Source organism: Manis pentadactyla, chromosome 11 (assembly GCF_030020395.1).
Source record: "Manis pentadactyla isolate mManPen7 chromosome 11, mManPen7.hap1, whole genome shotgun sequence".
Classification (NCBI taxonomy): Eukaryota; Metazoa; Chordata; class Mammalia; order Pholidota; family Manidae; genus Manis; species Manis pentadactyla.
The window spans coordinates 116731903-116753381 of NC_080029.1; the positions used below are offsets into that span (position 1 = coordinate 116731903).

Below are 21479 nucleotides of genomic sequence, written 5' to 3' on the forward strand. Positions count from 1 at the left end.
ATTCCATTTTTCAAAAGTAAATTCAAATTAAATTCGCATTAAGACTCTTAGAATTACAGGATCCTTCAAGGTGGGTGGATCCATGGGACAATAAATCATTGTTCTGACATCTCTGTGAGTCACCAGCTATATTCTCAGACATTCACAGGGCTGCACACTGACTTTGGTAGAGCCAAAAGGAAGGGGAGGATTTTCCTGGACAGAACCAAAAACACTCCAATGCCCACATGCTTGCAACCCCTTCCAAGCTATTCCCATTCCCATTCCAGGATTTCTTTGCCATCTATTAAAACAAAGCAAAAACAACCTATGGAGCCAATTTAGAGTACTATATTGTGAATAAAAAATGCATTTTGCCTACTTCAAATGGAGCAGAACCTGTCAAAAGAGGGCAATCCTAAGAGTCAGCTTGTCTCTTCTGTATGCTCCCAGGTCTCATTTGGCAAACTGACATCAGCCCAGGTCTGTCTGCAATAGAGCTGCATGGAGTAGTTTTAACAGTCAGAGGAAGAATAAAGGCAATTATTACTGAATCATTTTTAATATTATTAAGTGTGTTTTGGTGCATTTAGAATGCAAGGCATGAAAGTAAAACAAAAACACACAATAACAAAATATGTTGCAGCACAACCAAGTCAGAATCTAGTTCCTAGACTGACAGCTGTAGAGATGCTCTGAAGTAATTCCAAGTATCATCTCAGCCATTGGTGAGGGCCTGCTACCCTGAGGTGCCTGAAGCCCTCTCTGACAAAGCAGCTGGTGCTTAATTACTAAGTGTTCATGGTGATTTTTAGAATGGTGGAGTGGACGGACGAACAGAGAGATAGGTGGATTCATTCACTTAACACATACTGAATTTCAACTGTTTTGCCAGGCATTGTGGCAAGTGCTGTTAGGGAGTGACATTTGAAATCTGAGATCTGAAAACTACATTGACATAAGTAGGTGAAGGCTGTAGTCAGAGCTGCCCTGTACATTGGACCCAGAGAAGAATGGGGAATTGGCAAGAATTGGGGAAGTGACCTAATATGATGATGTGGGCAAGACTTCCCAAATATGCTTCTAACTTCAGGGAGACACACATATCTCCGCCTAACCATAGCCTATTATTTCAAATCTACTGGATTAATAGGAGAAAGAACACAAAGCATGTAATTGTGGGCTCTACATATACACCAGAAAGAGTATAGGGAAAGTTTGAGGTAGGGACAAGAAAGGGGAGTAGGCAGAATTCTGCCTCACTGAAGAGCAAAGTGAGACGGATTTTGATGGGTATAGAAACTGGTGCATTCCATTTGAGATGGCAAGTCCATAGTTAGGAATTTATTGTCCAGAATTATTTGCAAGGGTATATAAGGAAAAGAACAAATGATGAATCCACATGCCATCTCTTTCACTGGATCTTAAATAATGCAGTCACAGACACTTAAGAGCTGAGGAGGTTCTTCCTTCTTGAGGTTGAAAATTGTGCTGGAAGTTGTCCCTGCAGCTGAGTTACTGTTTTTAGCTCCTTTTGGGATTCTAAAACCCTATATAAAAAAATCCAAACCTTTTAATTTTCTTTGAACTCAAACATGCATTTATGGAGCACCTGGTGAATGCAAAACTTCGACTGGGCTGGGAAGGGTACAATGCAAGATAACTTAGATCTGCTACTCTGACTTGAAAGACTGTGTTTGAGAGAAGATTGATTTGTAAAAACCTAAAATACTGAAATTCAATGAAATAATGGCTGTAATACAGCATTATGGAAATATGGAATAGTGTAAATACAATACATTCTAATTGGAGGGATAGGGAGGGGTGGAGTCCTAGCAAATCTGGCCTTAGCCTTGAAACATGATGACTTTGGGAGGTTCAGAGAGAGGAAAGGCCAGTTTCTCTTCCTTTAGGTTGGAAGGGCACGAGCTGTTATTTATTTAGTAAGTCTTTACTGAACATCAACAAGGTGCTGTGTGATACACAGAAGCATAAGATCTACTATAAAGAGACGATAAAATACATCCCTGAGAGAAAAATCACATAATATTAAGTGATACTATGTGATTAGGTATCAGAACAGTCTACAGAGTCCAGAGGTAAAGCAGAGGTGCAGGGTAAATAATTTTTTGTTTTGGTAGTGAATTAGCAGCTTTAAAAATATTTCAATGAAATTAGAAAGAGAAATCATGAGACACAAGATACACACTATTTCTACTACTACTCCCCTTCTCTACCTTCTAGATTTTATAAAAAGTTTTTATTTTTAATTACCTGAGAAATATACATTTTTATTTAGAAAACTTCAAGGGATAAGAAGTAGAGTAAAAAGTAAAATTCTGCCTTTAAAATCTCTCATTCTCCACCCAATCTTACTTCTTTTCTTAGAAGTAAGCACTGTTAAAAGCCTGCTGTGTTTTCTTCCAGAATTATTTTTGGGGTATTTATATAATAGGTAACTGTGCTGTGATTTCACATGCATGGTTATAAGTGTTTTCTGTACTATGTAAAAACTCAATACCTGTATTTTGGTGATATTTTTCTATGTTAGTATATAGATAATAGAGTACATAGAGTTAAAACTCATTCTTCATAACCAGAATCTACAGTAAGACTATACCTTGGCTATTTCACCATGTCCATTTTGATAGACCATAGATCTTGAGAGCCACTAAGATCTTACCTGATTAATTTAAATATGCAAAAAAGCAAAAAATGAGCCCCACCACTGAGTCTACTGAATAGACATCTTATTTGAACCTCTCATTTACAGCCCTTACTCACTTCTCTTGAACTGTCCCCTGAAAGGGAGACACAAGCAATCTCGGCAACCCCCTAATCTTCCAGGGGGTTCTGTCTGCAAACTGTACCCAGTATCAGGGAAACATGCCTTGTAGCATCCTAAATCAGCCCCCACTCTCTGGTTTTGCTCTCCTATTCTCCCTCCAGTTTCCTTGGCTTTTGGTATTCAAAGCCAAGTATTAACACAAACAAAACACATCAACAAAAACAAATAACACTTTTCACCTATATAGCAGCTCCTACAAAAGTGGTTTGACTTTCAACTCCACCATGAATTGAAAAAAAAAAAATCCAGGTCCTCTTTTACCCTCTCTTTCAGAGATTCGTTGTCCTTCCCTGAAGCAGGGACACTAAGGTGATCACTGACATCTCAAAGGTGGAATGAAAGGCAGTGGGAAAAGGAAGTCCAGGGAGAGTGAGACCTCAGTTAATAACCTCAAATATGACCAACCACAACAGGAACACTGCCCCAAATTAGGTATATTTTGTAAGCATCACTTTGCTAGTTGCCTGATATTCTAACAAATATAATTTATCATTCTCATTTTATTTTTTAAAACCTATATTGTATGTGTGTGATCACAGGGAAGACAGTGTAGCTCAGAGAAGACAAGTAGTGACTCTGTGGCATCTTATACACTGATGGACAGTGACTGCAATGGGGTTTGGGGGGGGACTTCATAATAAGGGTGAATGTAGTAACCACATTGTTTTTCTTGTGAAACCTTCATAAGAGTGTATATCAATGATACCTTAATAAAAAAATTATATTGTAGATGATCTATGACTATCATAAGACAAATTCCCCCACCTCCAATTTATATTATATAATTTATATCACAGTATTTGTATTATGTGAAGGCTTTTGTTACAGAGTCCGAATTGATTTCCAAATAGTTGTAATTGGTTCTAGAAGGTGCTGTATTTAGATTAAGTGCTGGTAGAAACATTAAGGACTCCTGCACCAACCTTGAAAGAGTTGTCTGTCCTGGTCGTCACCACCTCCTCACCTCTTACTCATTCCTCGACTCTTTGTGGTCTGGCTTCTGCCCAAACTGCTCCACTGAAACTGCTTCTGTCGAGGATATTGTTGCTGAATATAAGTCCTTTTCTTGTTTGACTTCTCAGAAATATTTGACAGTCTTGGACTCCTCCTCTTCCATGAAACTCCTATGCCCTCTGGGTTCTCCTCTCCCCAGTTTCAGTTTCCTTTTTAGGTTCATCCTCCTTTGAGCTTAGCCATGTTTCTCAGGGATCTTAGACCCAAAGACCTTACTCTACAAACGCTCCTCCAGCATTATGACCCATCCTCACTTCTAGATGCTGATGTCTCCTAGAACTCCAGCTCCCCGCAGCTCTCTCCAGAGCCCTACATCCATCCGCTCACCAGACAGGGCTCCCCGGGAGGAGGTCCCAAGCCTATCTCAATGGGACAATGCTGAAGTTACACTACTCATCTTATTCCACCCTTAGTCTCCGCATTCCTTCATCTCACACCACATCCAAGGTGCCCAAGCCAGAAGCAGAAGCATCAGCTCCTTGCCCCTCATTCCCCTCACACGGAGACAACTTCGCATTCTTGTCTAATGCTAAATCTCTCTCAAATCTGCCCACATGTCCCAAGTCCGCTGCCACGGCAGGTCCATGTTCCTATCAGTCCAAGCTGGAACGGCCGCCAACTTGGCTTGCTGCCTCTAGTCTTGCTTCTTTTCCTTCAACCCATTCCTGACCCTGCAAAGAGAGCAAGCTTTCTGAAATGCGAATTTAATTACACCTTTCCCAGCCCAGAATCTTGTAGTTTCTCCTCATTGCCTCAGAATAAAATTCAACCCCCTTGCTTCCTGAGGCAGAGATATAGGTGGACATGGACTTTTAAAAAGTGCCATACAGTAACATTGACTGTGGTGTACAGCTCTATATGAGTTTGAACACATGGATAGATTTTGAGGCCACAACTCTCCATTACCCCAAAACACTCCCTATTTTTATAAACACTCCTCTATTATTTTTATAGTCAAGCTCTCCCCATCCGTAACCCCAGACAACCACAGATCCATTCTCCATTGCTATAGTTTGTCTTAAAAAAAAACTTTTGAAAACAAAACAAATCTAAAGCCCCTTAAAGTGGCTTTAATGACTCTACCTACCTCTGGTCCAACAACTGCCTTCCCCCACTTTGCAATTAGACAACTATTTTCAGTTCTTCTGAGTTCTAAGCTTTCTTCCATCCACGGAACATCCTCCCCGCCCGTTAGATCGGGGAACTCATCTGTGCTCCACTCACTACAGAACTTCCACGCTGTTCTAACTGTTAGGTTTTTTTGTCTGTCTCCTCCGTCATCAGTCGGAGGAGACTGATGGACCCTCCGCAAGGTGGTCCCGCGCAAGGACCCTGTTTCAGGCATGTCTACAAGTCCAGCTTCCCTGGACGGGCCGAACCCCGCCACCCCAGCGACCCACAGCCTCAGCAATCGTTGCGGTCGCTGGACATTCCGAGGCCCGCGCCGGGCTCAGAATGCCGAGCGCCGAGCGAGCATGCGCACCGGGGCGGGCCCAGAAGGGGGCGGGCCTCGGCCACTCGCCTTCCCTGGCCCTACCCCCCCGCGCCTGCGCGCTGAGGACAACCGTTGCCAGGTTCCCCGCGCCCTAAGGTTCGACGGTAGCCGTCGACACCCTGCCCATTCGGCCTGAGGTACCTGGCCTGGTGGTGGTGCCAGGACGTTCCCGTCGCTTGGCGGAGTGCTGCGGATGTTGCCTATGAAGTCCGTAGCCCTTCTAGTTGCGCTGTTGCTATGGCCTTCGTCGGCGCCGGCGTATCCCAGTGAGTGGCCGGCCCGAGGCGGCAGCGACCCAGGGGATTCTCCTGGGGGACCCTCCCGGTTCCCCTTCCCTGTTGCTACTGCCCTCCCTGTTCCTACACTACTTGGCCCCCTGCGGAGGTGTGCCCCTGGCCTCGCGACCTCGTCCGCGCGGACCTGCGTGCGTGGGCCCGGCATCCAGGCTGTGGGTCCCAAACGTGGCCGGAGACGCCAGGCGAGGCCCCCCGGGCTCGCGGGATTGAGCTGCGCACCCTGGCGGAGACGGTCCCTGCGTGCGAGGCGTCGCCTTTCACCCGGGGCGCTGCCTGTGTGATGCAGCAGCGGGTGGCAAGCTGGGGCCAGCCGGCCAAGGCGGTCTGTGTCTGTATGGCTGGCTGGCTAAAAATAGTTTTTACAATTTTAAATGTGAATATGAAATGTAATCTTTGGTGACATGTGAATAAGTATGAAATTCCAATTTTCTTTTCATAAATTAAGTTTTACTGGAACACAGCCACACTCATTCCTTTATGTATTGGCAATGGCTGTTTCCCCCACTTACAGCAGCAATTAGGTGGTGGATATAGACACAGTATGGCCTGCAAAGCCCGAAATAGTTATCGTCTGGCCCTTTAAGGAAAAAGTTTGCCCTTGGAGGGCATAGCACAGAGAGCATGTGGTTTGTGGGTGGCTGGCTGGGACACTCACTGATCTGTGCACGCCCACAGAGCATCCCGGCCTAAACAGGATCCAGAACCCTAGCTGAGTAGGATTATAACTTTGGACTTGTCTCTCTCCAATAGCTGAAAACTAATAAGGTCAAATTCAGGCACACTAAGATTACTATGATTAACATCATGTGGCCACCTTGAGGTATCCGAGTGTCTGATATCTGATATTCCAGATAACGACTGTGTACAATGTGATGATTTGAGATATATATATATACACGTTGTGAAAGGACTCCCACCATTGAGTTAATTAGCACAGTCACCTCACATATTTACCTTTTTGTGTGTATCATCAACTATAGTTATGTTACACATTAGATCCTCAGGCCTTATTTGTCATAGCTGAAAGCTTGCATCATTTACCAGGCTCTCTCCCTATCTCTCTCCCTTATCCCCAACCCTAAGTTACATTTCTTCAACTGTAACAATTAATATGAACATAATTACTTCTTTGTTCCACCTGTTAGCAAGAATTAAAATTTGAATTAACAAATTATAGGAAAACTGGTGAATAACAAGATATGTATTCTTTGAGTACACCCCACTAAGCACAAGTTATTACAACTTTGATTTGAGTTGGGAGTACTTCAGTTTGATTATTTAAGTTCATTTTAATTTGAAGATTTTGGTGTTTTAGCTGGGAGTTCTTACATGATGACAGCTTTCAGGTATTAATTCTTACTTGCAACATCTAATTTCTGTAGAGTAAGGGAAGTCTATTCCTTTATAGATATAGGTTCTTTATCGATAAAGCCATTCTATTTTTCATTCCTGTGGCAATGAAAATCCTAGTTATATTTGAATCTTTTAAAAAATGAGCATCCATGATTCTTAATTACATTTTGGATACAATCAATCACCAGTTGCCATTGTATTGAAGTTGCAGGCCAAGGGCCAAGTAAAAACAAGTGAGTTCTTAAAGCACAATGACCAGATGGATTCCATTGAACTTTAACTTTTTTGTCTTAATGTGAAAGTTTTAAAATTTATCTTCCCTTCTTTACTGAGCTACCAGTTTTCCCCCAATTATATGGAATATTTTGCTACTACCTTTAATTTACCAGGTATTTATTCTTGTAGCAAACCACATGTTTAAATTAACAATATTAATGGGCTTCAAAGCTTTAGTTTTTAAAACATAAATTGTATTTTAAGCACATGATCAGGTAGCACTCATCTTATATTGAGAAATACAGTCTTACTAAAAACGCCATCTTGAATTACAGTATTTTGAGTGTCTCTTTGTGCAGCTTTAGTGTTACATTATGCATACATAACATACCACAATCTATTGTTATCAGCATTTTACCAGTTTGAGTGAAGTATAGAAACCTTACCTCCATCCTCTTACCCTCTCCCATTCACAGTATAATTGTTTTGAACTTTGAGAACCATATGAAACAGTATTATAATTTTTGCTTCAACTGTTAATTTGGAAAGCTCAAGAAGGAAAAGCCTATTGCATTTACCCATATTTTTGCTCTTTCTGTTATCATTTCTTCCTTCCCAATGCTCCAGGATTCCTTATTTTACCTTTCTGTTTAATGAACTTCTCTTAGCTATTCTTTTAGGGTAGGTCTTCTGACAACTTCTCTTACTTTTCCTTCATCTGAGAGGTCATGATTATCCTGAAAATACCTGAAGGATATTTTCCCTTGGTAGAGAATTCTGGTTTGGTAGTTTCATCATCCTCTTTTTTTTTTTTTCCCAACATTTGAAAAATATTATGCCATTTCCTTATAACCTCCATGGTTTTTCGTGAGAATTCAAAGTGTCATTCAAATTGTTTTTCACCTAAAGAAAAGGTGTTGGTTCTCTCTTGCTTCCTTCAGGACTTTTTTTCTTTGTCTTTAGTTTTCAGAACTTTGCCCATAATATGTATGGGTTTCTTTGGGTTTATTTTGTTTGAGGTCACTCAGCTTGAATCTGTAAGTTCGTTTCTTTTGCCAAATTTGGGAACTTTTCAGACATTATTATGTCTTTAAATACTTTTTCAAACCCACCCTTTATTCTCTTCTTCCAAGACTCAAATGTGAATATTAGATCTTTTCATTATAGTCTCACAAGTCCCTGAGACTCTGTTAATTTTTTTCAGTCCATTTTCTCTCTATTGTTCAGATTGCATAATTTCTGTTCTATCTTCCAGTTCACTTACTCTTCTGTTTCCTCCATTCTGTTGTTGAGTCTATGCATTTAATTTTTTCATTTCAATTAATGTGTTTTTCAATTTACAATTTTTACTTCGGTTCTTCTTTATGTGCTCTATTTATTTGCTGGGATTTTCTATTTCTTTGCTGAAACTTTCTTTTTTTTATTTGTTTTAAGTATATCTATTGCTTATTGAAGCATTTTTATGATGGCTACTTTTTAATGTCTGTCAGATTATTCTACAATCTGTGCCATCTCAGTGTTCGCATCTCTTGACTTTTTCTCATTCAAATAGAGGTTTTCCTGGTTCTTCTTGTGACCAGTGACTTTTGATTAAAACCTGGACATTATGGCTATTACATCATAAGACCTTGGATCTTCATTAAACCCTCCACTATAGATTTAAATTGGTCTCTAATAGCACATCAGCAGTGGAAGAGGAATGTTGCATTGTTACCACAGAGTGGAGATAAAAGTCCCAGCTCCTCACTCAGTCCTTCTGTACTGGGAGAGAAGGTATTAATTCATACCTGGTAGCAGCACTTCTGTGGGTAAGGGAAAAGGATCTGGAGCACCTCATTGCATCCTGAAGAGGGCAGAAGTCTAGATTCTCCACTCAGCCTTTGCTGGTTGGTAGTAGGGCTGCAGTGTTTTCTGTGGTGTTTGGCTGTAGAGCATTTATTGTATAAACGTTTTCTGTCTTGCTAGGCTACCCTTTCCTTGTTCTTTCGCTTTGAAAGGGAGCATTCTTTTCTTGGAGCCTACTTTTGTCTGTGTCCATTGGTACTGTGGGGTTGCCAGCTCCTCCAGCCTCCAGTCTACAGTATATGCAGGAGAAAGAAAACGCCAGAACTCACCGCTGTGTCATTCCTCGGGTCTTGGAGTCCCTAGTTGGTCTGCCTTCTTCCCTCCACCTTTCAGAGTCTTCTCGTGCTTGTTTTATATATAATGTCCAAAGTTTTTAACTGTGCTTTGTAGGATGAAGAGGGAAAAAGTAAATGTTCTCTATCTCTTTGGAAATGGAAGTCCAGATATATTGATTTGAAACATTTCATTTGGGGTTTATGGAAAAGACTGTGTTTTACAAGTAAACAAGAATACCTAAGTAGGGCATCCAGCCCAACAACCCAAGTAATAAAACAATACTAGCCAAGATAAGTTTACAAATGTGATATTTTAATGTACACAAATATTTAAAATCATGCAGAGAAATTTAAGTGGCTGGAATTTTCTAAATTTCTTTTATTAAAAAATTTTTTTTATTGAGGTATATACAATAAAATGCACAAATTGTAGTGTACAGCTTAGTGGATTTTGACATGTGCATACATTCATGTAACCATCACCTAGATCAAGATAGCAAACATTCTTGTGTATTTCTTTTCCTTTTCGCCTATCACTTAAATTTCTTATATTTACAAAACTAGGTTAATCCAGAAAGAAGTTATATGTGTAGAAAGGTTATTCATGTAATCATATGAATCATTAGGTCAACCAAATAAAATTCTTGAATGTCTTGAAGCTGCTTATATTTTCATCCATCTCATAAAATGTTCTAATAAGGAACAGGCTTCCCTTCAACCCTAGTATGGTAATAATCTGCCAAGTAAGAATTGTCAGTTAAAACACAACAATCTCAAATTAAAATTAAAGTATTAGAATATAGAATACATCAGACAACTATGTATTTAACAACAAAACTGCTTTAAAAATTAAAACTAGCCCCAAACAAGGTAATTTGGCTATTCATTAGTTGGAGTGGAATGTAGTCAAATTATACAAAGGCAGTTGTAATGTTCAACTTTGTTATTCAGTCAATACTTTTATACTCTTTGAATATTAATAACTTGTTATTGACAGAACCAGTAATTATGCCAGTTTTAATCAAGATTTCCAGCTAAAGTAATGGTTGTATGGCTTGTCATATTACAAAAAGGAATGCAATTATAATTTAAATGAGGGGTTTAAAAAGTAATGTAGGTATGTCTTAAATTGAGGTTAAAACTCAGTTGGAAAAGATCAGTAAAAATTCATGTCTTTACATAAATATTTTCTAGTTCTGTTAACTAAAATGGCCTGAGAACAGTGTCACTCCACAATGCCAGTCTTGATATGCATCTCTAGCCCTTAGATTTTTGTCTTTAATATTGTTTTCCATGAAAAGAAACTAGGATTCATTGAAAGGATACCTGATTTTCATATTTAGGGAGATAAAGTACAGACTGGAGGGTAAGGATGGGAGTTGGGTAGGAGATGGGAGGGAGGCAGACAGCAGTGACTGCCAGAGAGCAAGCAAGGATGCTTTAAAAATGCAGAGGTTCCCTCAAAAGGCACAGAAGATGCTTTACAGTAGTGGCTCCAGGTGGCTAAGTTATGACTATTTGAACATAAAAAAGAAAATGATAATATTATAAGCTAGGACTGTTAGAGTAGGTAGATAACCAGATATGAGCAGGGAGGAGAAATAGGGACTAGAATAGCTTATGAGGAATGTGCAGAATGTAGATAACAACTGGCCAAAACCAACTGGTTCCAATATGGAGAAGCTGACACAAGCTTCACCCCAAAGTTGTTTATACCCTCACTGCCATGATATTAGCATTACAGTTTTGACCCCCCTTGTGGGGAACAACTGCCCTAATAGTTCCGTTGAGAACCAAATATAGCCCAAAACTCGTGCCTGGAGGGAGGATGGAGTAAGCCTGAACTCTAAGATTCCACCTGTTCCCTGTGAAACCTCTTCCCAAGTATTAAATATTCATTTCATCTTACATAAAAAAAGTTGCAGATTGTATCCTTGGGGCAACTCACTCTGCTCTGCCTGCACCAAACTCTCAAGCATGTACTTTCACTTTTCTTTAAACTCACATTTTCCAAACAAACTCCTAAAGCTCATCCACCTTTTTTTTTTTGGTATCATTAAATACAATTACATGAGCAACATTATGGTTACTAGACTCCCCTGATCATCAAGTCCCCCCCTACATACCCCATTACAGTCACTGTTCATCAGCGTAGTAAGATGCTATAGAATCATTAATTGTCTTCTCTGTGTTGTACAGCCCTCCCCATGCCCCCTGCTACATTATGTCTGCTAAATGTAATGCCCCCATTTCCCCCTTGTACCTCCATTTCCACCCATCCTCCCCAGGCCCTTTCCCTTTGGTAACTGTTAGTCCATTCTTGGGTTCTGTGAGTCTGCTGCTGTTTTGTTCCTTCAGTTTTTGTCTTTGTTCTTATACTCCACAGCTGAGTGAAATCATTTGGTACTTGTCTTTCTCTGCCTGGCTTATTTCACTGAGCGTAATACCCTCTAGCTCCATCCATGTTGTTGCAAACGGTAGGATTTGTTTTCTTCTTATGGTCGAATAATATTCCATTGTGTATATGTACCACATCTTCTTTATCCATTCATCTACTGATGGACACTTAGGTTGCTTCCATTTCTTGGCTATAGTAAATAGTGCTGCAATAAACATAGGGGTGCATCTGTCTTTTTCAAGCTGGGCTGCTGAATTCTTAGGGTAAATTCCTAGGAGTGGAATTCCTGGGTCAAATGGTATTTCTATTTTGAGTTTTTTGAGAACCTCTATACTGCTTTCCACAATGGTTGAACTAATTTACATTCCCACCAGCAGTGTAGGAGGGCACCAAATTTGTTGTTTGTCTTTTGGATGGTGGCCATAATTACTGGTGTGAGCTGGTATCTCATTGTAGTTTTAATTTGCATTTCTCTGATGATTAGTGATGTGGAGCATGTTTTCATGTGTCTGTGGGCCATCTGAATTTCTTCTTTGGAGAAGTGTCTTTACACATCCTGTGCCCATTTTTTAATTGGATTACTTGCTTTTTGTTTGTGGAGGTGCAAGAGCTCTTTATATATTTTGGATGTCAACCCTTTATCAGATATGTCATTTATGAATATATTCTCCCATACTGTAGGATGCTTTTTGTTCTACTGATGGTGTCCTTTGCTGTACAGAAGCTTTTCAGCTTGATATAGTCCCACTTGTTCATTTTTGCTTTTGTTTCCCTTGCCCGGGGAGATAAGTTCATGAAGAAGTTGTTCATCTTTACATTCAAGAGATTTTTGCCTATATTTTTTTCTAAGAGTTTTATGGTTTCATGACTTACATTCAGGTCTTTGATCCATTTTGAATTTACTTTTGTGTATGGGGTTAGACAGTGATCCAGTTTCATTCTCTTACATGTAATTGTTCAGTTTTGCCAACACCAGCTGTTGAAGAGGCTGTCATTTCCCCATTGTATATCCTTGGCTCCTTTACTGTATATTAATTGACCATATATATCTGGGTTAATATCTGTACTCTTTATTGTGTTCCACTGGTCTGTGGGTCTGTTCTTGTCCCAGTACCAAATTGTATTGATTACTGGTAGAGCTTGAAGTTGGGAAGCAAGAGCTCCCCTGCTTTATTCTTCCTTCTCAGGATTGCTTTGGCTTTTCGGGGTCTTTTGTGGTTCCATATGAATTTTAAAACTATTTGTTCCAGTTTGTTGAAGAATGCTGTTGATATTTTGATAGGGATTGCATTGAATCTGTAGATTGCTTTAGGCAGGATGGCCATTTTGACAATATTAATTCTTCCTAGCCAAGAGCATGGGATGAGTTTCCATCTGTTAGTGTCCTCTTTAATTTCTCTTTAGAGTGTCTTGTAGTTTTCAGGGTATAGGTCTTTCACTTCCTTGGTTAGGTTTATTCCTAGGTATTTTGTTCTTTTTGATGCAATTGTGAATGGAATTGTTTTCCTGATTTCTCTTTCTATTAGTTCATTGTTAGTGTATAGGAAAGCCACCGATTTCTGTGCATTAATTTTGTATCCTGCAACTTTGCTGAATTCCGATATTAGTTCTAGTAGTTTTGGAGTGGAGTCTTTAGGGTTTTTTATGTACAATATCATGTCATCTGCAAATAGTGACAGTTTGACTTCTTCTTTACCAATCTGGATTCCTTGTATTTCTTTGTTTTGTCTGATTGCCATGGCCAGGACCTCCAGTACTATGTTGAATAACAGTGGGGAGAGTGGGCATCCTTGTCTTGTTCCCGATCTTAGGTGAAAAGCTTTCAGCTTCTCGCTGTTAAGTACGATGTTGGCTGTGGGTTTGTCATATATGGCCTTTATTATGTAGAGGTACTTGCCTTCTATACCCATTTTGTTGGGAGTTTTTATCATGAATGGATGTTGAATTTTGTTGAATGCTTTTCAGCATCTATGGAGATGATCATGTGGTTTTTGTCCTTCTTTTTGTTGATGAGGTGGATGATGTTGATGGATTTTTGAATGTTGTACCATCCTTGCATCCCTGAGGTGAATCCCACTTGATCATGGTGAATGATCGATCCTTTTGATGTATTTTTGAATTCGGTTTGCTAATATTTTATTGAGTATTTTTGCATCTATGTTCATCAGGGATATTGGTCTGTAATTTTCTTTTCTGTGGTGTCTTTGCCTGGTTTTGGTATTAGAGTGATGCTGGCTTCCTAGAATGAGTTTGGAAGAATTCCCTCCTCTTCTATTTTTTTGGAAAACTTTAAGGAGAATGGGTATCATGTCTTCTCTATATGTCTGACAAAATTCAGCAGTAAATCCATCTGCCTGGGGGATTTTGTTTTTGGGTAGTTTTTTGATTACCAATTCAATTTTGTTGCTAGTAATTGGTCTGTGTAGATTTTGTGTTTCTTCCTTTGGCAGTTTTGAAAGGTTGTATTTTTTCTCAGAAGTTGTCCATTTCTTCTAGGTTTTCCAGCTTGTTAGAATATAGATTTCATAGTATTCTCTAATAATTCTTTGTATTTCTGTGGTGTCTGTCGTGATTTTTCCTTTCTCGTTTCTGATTCTGTTTGTGTGTAGATTCTCTTTTTCTCTTAATAAGTCTGGCTAGGGGTTTATTCTGTTTATTTTCTCAAAGAACCAGCTCTTGGTTTCATTGATTTTTTTCTATTGTTTTATTCTTCTCACTTTTATTAATTTCTTCTCTGATCTTTGTTATGTCCCTCCTTCTGCTGACTTTCAGCCTCATTTGTTCTTCTTTTTCCAGTTTCAATAACTGTGACTTTAGACTATTCATTTGGGATTGTTCTTCCTTCTTTAATTAGGCCTGGATTGCTGTGTACTTTCCTCTTAGAACTGCCTTTGCTGCATGCCGCAGAAGTTGGGGCTTTGTGCTGTTGTTGTCATTTGTCTCCATATATTGCTTGATCTCTGTTTTAATTTGGTCATTGATCCATTGATTATTTAGGAGCATGTTGTTAAATCTCCATGTGTTTGTGAGACTTTTTGTTTTCTTTGTACAATTTATATCTAGTTTTATACCTTTATTATCTGAGAAGTTGGCTGGTAGAATTTCAATCTTTTTGAATTTACTGAGGTTCTTTTTGTTGCCTTGTATGGGGTCTGTTCTGGAAAATGTTCCATGTGCACTTGAGAAGAATGTGTATCCTGCTGCTTTTGGGTGTAGAGTTCTGTAGATGTCTGTTAGGTCCATCTGTTCTAGTGTGTTGTTCAGTGCCTCTGTGTCCTTACTAGTTTTCTGTCTGGTTGATCTTTCCTTTGGAGTGAGTGGTATGTTGAAGTCTCCCAAAATGAATGCATTGCATTCTATTTCCTCCTTTAATTCTGTTAGTATTTGTTTCACATATGTAGGTGCTCCTGTGTTAGGTGCATATATAATGGTTATATCCTCTGTTGGGCTGCCCCCTTTATCATTATGTAATGTGCTTCTTTATCTCTTGTTACTTTCTTTGTATTGAAGTCTATTTCGTCTGATACAAGTACTGTATTACCTGCTTTTTCCTCCCTATTGTTTGCAGGAAATATCTTTTGCCATCCCTTCACTTTTAGTCTGTGTATGTCTTTGAGTTTGAGGTGAATCACTTGTAAGCAGCATAAATTGGTCTTGCTTTTTTATCCATTCTGACTCTGTGTCTTTTGATTGGTGCATTCAGTCCATTTACATTTATATTGATATTGATAGATATGTACTTATTGCCATTGCAGGCTTTGGATTCGTGCTTACAAAAGGTTCAAGGGGAGCTTCTTTAGTATCTAACCATCTAACTTCACTCTCTTATTAAGCTGTTGTAGACACAGTCTGATGATTCTTAGTCTCCCTTCTTATTCGTCCTCCTCCATTCTTTATATGTTAGGTGTTTTATTCTCTACTCTTTTGTGCTTCCTTTGACTGCTTTTGTGGATAGTTGATTTTATTTTTTGCCTTTAGTTAGTATTTGATTGGTCTGCTTTCTTTTGTGTGATTTTATTTTCCTTGTTGACATCTATTTAGCATTAGGTGTGCTTCCATCTAGAGCATTCCCTTTAAAATATCCTGTAGGGGTGGTTTGTGGGAGGCAGATTCCCTCAACTTTTGCTTGTCTGGAAATTGTTTAATCCCTCCTTCAAATTTAAATGATAATCATGCTGGATATAGTATTCTTGGTTCCAGGCCCTTCTGTTTCATTGCATTAAATATATCATGCTGTTCTCTTCTGCTCTTTAAGGTTTCTGTTGAGAAGTCTGAAGATAGCCTGATGGGTTTTCCTTTGTAGGTGATCTTTTTTCTCTCTCTGGCTGCTTTTAATACTCTGTCCTTGTCTTTGATCTTTGCCATTTAAATTATTATATGTCTTGGTGTTCTCCTCCTTGGGTCCCTTGTGTTGGGAGATCTGTGGGCTTCCATGATCTAAGAGATTATTTCCTTCTCCCGCTTGGGCAAATTTTCAGCAATTATTTCTTCAAAGACACTCTCTATCCCTTTTTCTCTCTTTTCTTCTGGTACCCCTATTATGTGAATATTGTTCCATTTGGATTGGTCACACCAATCTCTTAATATTCTTTTATTCCTAGAGATCCTTTTCTCTCTCTCTGCCTCAGTTTCTCTGTATTCCTGTTCTCTGATTTATGTTCCATTAACAGTCTCTTGCACCTTGTCCAGTCTGCTCTTAAGACCTTCTATTGATTGTATCATTTCTGTTATCTCCCTCTGGAGTTCATCCCTTAGCTCTTGCATATTTCTCTGCAGGTCCATCAGCATGGTTATGACTTTTATTTTGAATTCTTTTTCAGGAAGATTGGTTATATCTATCTCAGCAGTCCCTCTTTCTGGGGTTGTCTGTGTGATTTTTTACTGGACCAGATTCTTCTGCCTTTTCATGATGATAGAAGTGGTCACAGGCAGGTGGCGCGTGTGTCAGCTGGTAGAACAAAGTCTCTTCCTGCTTGTTGGTCACCTTGCCCTTCTCTGCTGCCTGTGCCGTCTACCTGCACACCGTGAGCAGTCTCTGGGATAATCTCCTGAGCTGCTGTGGCTGGGGGGCAGCCCTCAGGATAGGCTAGTGCACTGTGGGTGGTCGCAGCCATGCCAGGTGTGTTCTCCTGCGAGAACGGTGCCCCTTCGTGCCTTCTGGAACTTGCTCCAGCTTCTGTTGCCTGTGCCGGTTACCTGAACACTGGGAACAGTCTCTGGGATAATCTGAGCTGCCATTGGTGGGGTGGCCCTTGGGACAGCCTAGCACACTGCGTGGGGTGGCAGACACGCCGGGTGTATTCTCCTGTGAGAATGGCACCCCTTCGTGCCTTCTGGACCTTGCTCTGGCTTCCTCTGTCTGTCCTGGTTAGCTGCGTGCTGGGAGGAGACTCTGTGTGGTTGCTGTGGGTGGGGCTGTTCTCCGACTGCTCCGCAGCTGTGGTGGGTCAGCGGTTTGCTTGCAGTGCCAGCTGGGGGGGGAATGAATGGCAGGCTGTTTATCATCATGAGGGGCTTTGGGGCTGCTTTACCCCCAGGAGGTTAGGGAGCCTGAAGTTCCTCAAGATTCCCAGCCTGCTGGGCTAAGTGTGCCGGGATGATTTTTGTCCAGCTGTTGAGCCCTTGTCCCTTAAAGACTTTAAAAAGTGCCCACTTTTCTTTTGTCCCAGGGGAGCCAGCTGTGGGGACCCACTCGCAGTCTCCATCTCAGATTTTACTTTTCCGTTTCTCTAATATCCAGTACACCATGCACTGTGTGTCTGTGCTCCTGGTGCAGATTACTAGGGCTGGTTATTTAGTAGTCCTGTGCTTCCACTCCCTCCCCACTCTGATTCTTTTCCACCTGCTGGTGAGCTCGGTAAGAGGAGTGCTCAGGTCCTGCCAGGTCATGGCTTTGTATCTTACCCTGTTCGTGAGATGCTGAGTTCTCACAGGTGTAGATGTAGCCTGACTGTTGTACTGTGTCTTCTGGTCTCTCTTTTAGGAATAGTTGTGTCTGTTGTATTTTCAAAAATATATATATGGTTTTAAGAGGAGATTTCCGTTGCCCTACTCACACGCCATCTTGAGCCCCCTCCAAAGCTCATCCACGTTTATATCCCTCCTTGAATGCTTTCTTGCTGTGAGACCAAAAATCAGCATCCAGCGACAGAAACATGTAAATATAAAGCTTTTTTTTTTTTGCTATTTTGTGTTTGCCAAAGAGCTAAATAAAAGTGCCTCTTGAACAGAAAGTTTATTTCACCTTGCCTGCAGAGGGAGGGTTCTGGTAGGAGTTAGGCATTAGAATTTGGTAAAAAGTTGCTAATTTCCTTGAAGTAAATCAATTTGTATCCATGATAGTGGCAAAATCAATTAAAAATTACATGTAATACAAAATTTCAGCATGTAAAACTCCTGACTTAAGAGTAGAGGAGTTGAACAGAATTTCAGAATATCTTATATAATTTTTTCTGTCTTCCACATTGGAAATGAATGTTCACCACTCAGATGCTGTGAAAACACCAGTATAAACAGAACAGCCATTTTGTTGTAAGAGTGAAATGTGGTGGTTTAGACCAGGAATTGGCAAGCTTTTTCTGTAAAGGGCCAGATAGCAAGTATTTTCATCTTTGTAGGTCAACTAGTCTCTGTTGCAACAACTAACTACTGTTACAGCCCAAAACAGCCATAGACAACACATAAACAAATGGGTAAGATTGACTGGGTTCCACTTTATTTACAAAACAGTTGGATGATTATGACCTACAGGCTATAGTTAGATCATTGCTGGGTTGAAGGCAGTGGTATACTGGTAAATATTTAACAACTGGCTTTTAGGAGAGAAGTAAACTGATTTATAGCATTTGCCCATTTACATGGTGTAAATACACCCACCATAGTCAATTTCAAGCTGTATACCTATTTGATATCACTGAATAGGGAAGTAGATATATACAGTATCACACCATTATATAGCATTTCTACCATACAGATACACTAAATGTAAATAACCTCAAGAACATAGAAAATAGTAAACAAAATAATAAGAAAATTATGAGTTTTAAATATTTATTACTTTTTTTCTGAATACTGTTTATTTAATTGCAAATTCAGATAATTTAATTTTTAGTGATACCTATTTTTAACATCTGGCTTACAAAAATTCATAAAAATTTAATAATTAGTTCTGGCGAGCCTATTCTAGCATACTACTATGTTGGAGGACATAATCAAGAACTTTGTTTCATTAAGTTGCCTATTGAATCATGAGTTATATGACAAAATAAAAGCAAAATGGTATAGAAAATTGTGTTAGTATGCAACTTTTGCATGAATCTTGCTCATCTGCTTTAATAAGAATCTGAAAAAATAGTTTTGTTTCTTTAAGTGAGTTGTCTGAGTCAAAGGAGCTGTATATCTTGGTTTATTTGTCTCAGTTTTTAAGTGATAGCATATGGAGTAAATTTAGGTCAGTAGGTTCTGGCAAATGTCATATACAATGTTAAATGTTACTTATTGTTTGATTTTTTTTTTTTCCTCAAGGCATAACTCTGATGCCTGACGAAGAACAAAACTTGAATCACTATGTACAAGTTTTACAGAACCTAATACTAAGTGTTCCCACTAGGGAGACAAGTCATGAGAAAAAATCTAAGTTTCCAACTAATGTTTATTCTATAGGGCCGAGGGGATCAAAAGTTAAGAAGAAACCTACACAAGGAGAAACTTCAAGTGAGAATAATGTTTTAATCAATCCTATCAATGAGGAAATGACAACTTTCCCTCCTAGAGACTTCACACTGGGAATGAAGAGTAAAAAACACACTAAAAGTACAGCATTCTGGGCTATTAAACCCTACAATGTTTCTGTTGTTTTACATACAAAAGAACCTTATATTGAAAAAGAAGAGCCAGAGCCAGAGCCAGAGCCACCTTTAATACAAACTGAGGCACCAAAGTCATTGCCCCGTGTTACTGAATTACCTACAGGCAGAAGCACTGAGTGGGACACCTCCCTAGAACCAGAAGATGTTCCTCAGCTCTCAGGCGAATATGAAGACCACGAGGACATTTTGAAAAAATTTTCAGATATTAATTCACAGGTACAACAACTGCCTCTTGCTGAAAGCCTGAAGCCAGAATATAGGGCTGACATTCAAGCCTCTAGAGAACACTTAAAGAGAAGGCTTGCTCTAGCAGCAGCCACAGTGCATAAATTAGAAACAATGTATAAATCCCAGATGTTACCACTTGGAGGAAGCAGTGGTGAAATTGATGACATGGAAACTGTTATTAACATGCTATATAATTCTAGATCTAAATTATCTGAATATTTAGATACAAAATATGTTCCATCAAAGATGCGAGAAAAAGCTACTGCAGTATTCAATACATTGCAAAAAATATTGTGTAAATCAAGTAGAAACTCAAAACCTTATTAAGAAGTTATTAAAAAATAATATAAAAATCTTAAACCTACTTGATATACCATGACAAAGTTGAAGCAAACTGTGTATTTATTTCACAGGAGAAATAAGCATAATAGAGATTCAAAAGCTGTATAACTGTATAAATATATCTTCTATTCTAGTTCATTGTGCTAACATCTTTACATGTTATGTGTTATGAAAAATTTTCATATGCACTAAAAGCCTAATCGTTTAAAATAAAAGTTTGGTTCAAGAGTTTGGAGATTTTCTCATTAATTATTTTTAAAGTTATGAAGATCTAATTTTTAAAATCTTTAATCTTTGCTTTTACTTGGATATATTAAGTTCATCCATTTTATGAGTTAAACTGCAATCTATGTAACTGATTTTAAATAGTTGCGTATGAATGTAAAATTTGAGGATATGTGGTTTTCAATTTTTTCAGAGAATCTGAGTTTTCTGTCTGAATAGCATAGTTGGAGCTTAAATCAGAACTACTTTGGATATATGTGTGCCTCCTTTGAAAGGTGGATGACGTAAAGATATAAAGATACATCCCTGTTGCTATGTTGTTGAGTACCTTTGGGGAACCTAGTAGTACTTAACCAGTGAAGCACTGTAACTTGGATTTGTAATGAAGTCATTCTCACTTATTTCCTCTTTTTGTTTGTTTATATGCATGTACACTGAAGTTTTGCAAATCTTTTATTTGGGAGTATTACTAACACCATTCGGGTAAACTGTGTAGTACTGTATGGTGCAGGTAATTCTGATTTTACCAGTATTATATTTAAATTATAATTTATTCATTCATCAAGCCAGTCATTTATAAAGATATTAACCTTTTACTATGTATAGGACAAAATGCTAGGCTTTGGGGATACAGTAAGACCTAGATCTGTCTCTGAGATTATATTATAGCAGGAAATATAGACATTGAACAAATAGCTTCAACAATTTTAAAATTTCAGTTGTGACAAGTTGTTATGAAGGTGTAAGAAATTTCAACTTTTGTAGACCAAGAATAATGGGAAAGCTACTCTGAGAAAGGAGCATTTAAGGTAAGATCTGAAGTATGAAGGTGTGTGTAAGGGGAAAGTGGCATCCAGGCAGAGGGTACAGCACGTGGGAATACTCTGAATTGAGAATGGGTATGGCAAGTTCAAGAAGTAGCTGGCGTACAGAAGGGCAAGGGAGAGCATCTCAAGACTGAGCTGGTGAGGTATACAGAATAGATCCTGCAAGGCCATACAGGGTATATTGAAGATTTCAGACTTTGTCCTATAATCAATAAGAAACCATTAGTGGATGTTAAGCAAGGGGTGGGTATGATTAAATTTGTATATTTT

At 39.1% G+C, this 21479-nt stretch overlaps 1 protein-coding gene and 1 pseudogene across 2 annotated transcripts; one reads left to right on the forward strand and one right to left on the reverse strand.

Annotated features, from left to right (window-relative positions):
* The window catches only part of LOC118935745 (kinetochore-associated protein NSL1 homolog), a 59143-nt pseudogene that overhangs the window by 21007 nt on the left and 16657 nt on the right, over positions 1 to 21479 (reverse strand).
* SPESP1 (sperm equatorial segment protein 1) lies at positions 5299 to 20385 on the forward strand. Of its 2 annotated transcripts, none has more exons than XM_057488930.1 (2): positions 5299 to 5473; positions 19244 to 20385. In XM_057488930.1, exon 2 carries the CDS (start codon positions 19255 to 19257, stop codon positions 20140 to 20142), a length of 888 nt encoding a protein of 295 aa, XP_057344913.1. In that variant the 5' UTR covers positions 5299 to 5473; positions 19244 to 19254; the 3' UTR covers positions 20143 to 20385. The 2 variants fall into 2 exon arrangements, with proteins under 2 accessions (XP_057344913.1, XP_036788240.2); XM_036932345.2 differs by having other exon boundaries at positions 5312 to 5602.

Excerpts from the sequence above, each read along its gene's own strand:
- SPESP1 (XM_036932345.2), top strand. The coding sequence starts at position 5,530 with ATGTTGCCTATGAAGTCCGTAGCCCTTCTAGTTGCGCTGTTGCTATGG. Across the intron at positions 5,603-19,243 it reads GTCGGCGCCGGCGTATCCCA|GCATAACTCTGATGCCTGAC; the intron begins GTGAGTGGCCGG and ends TTTTTCCTCAAG.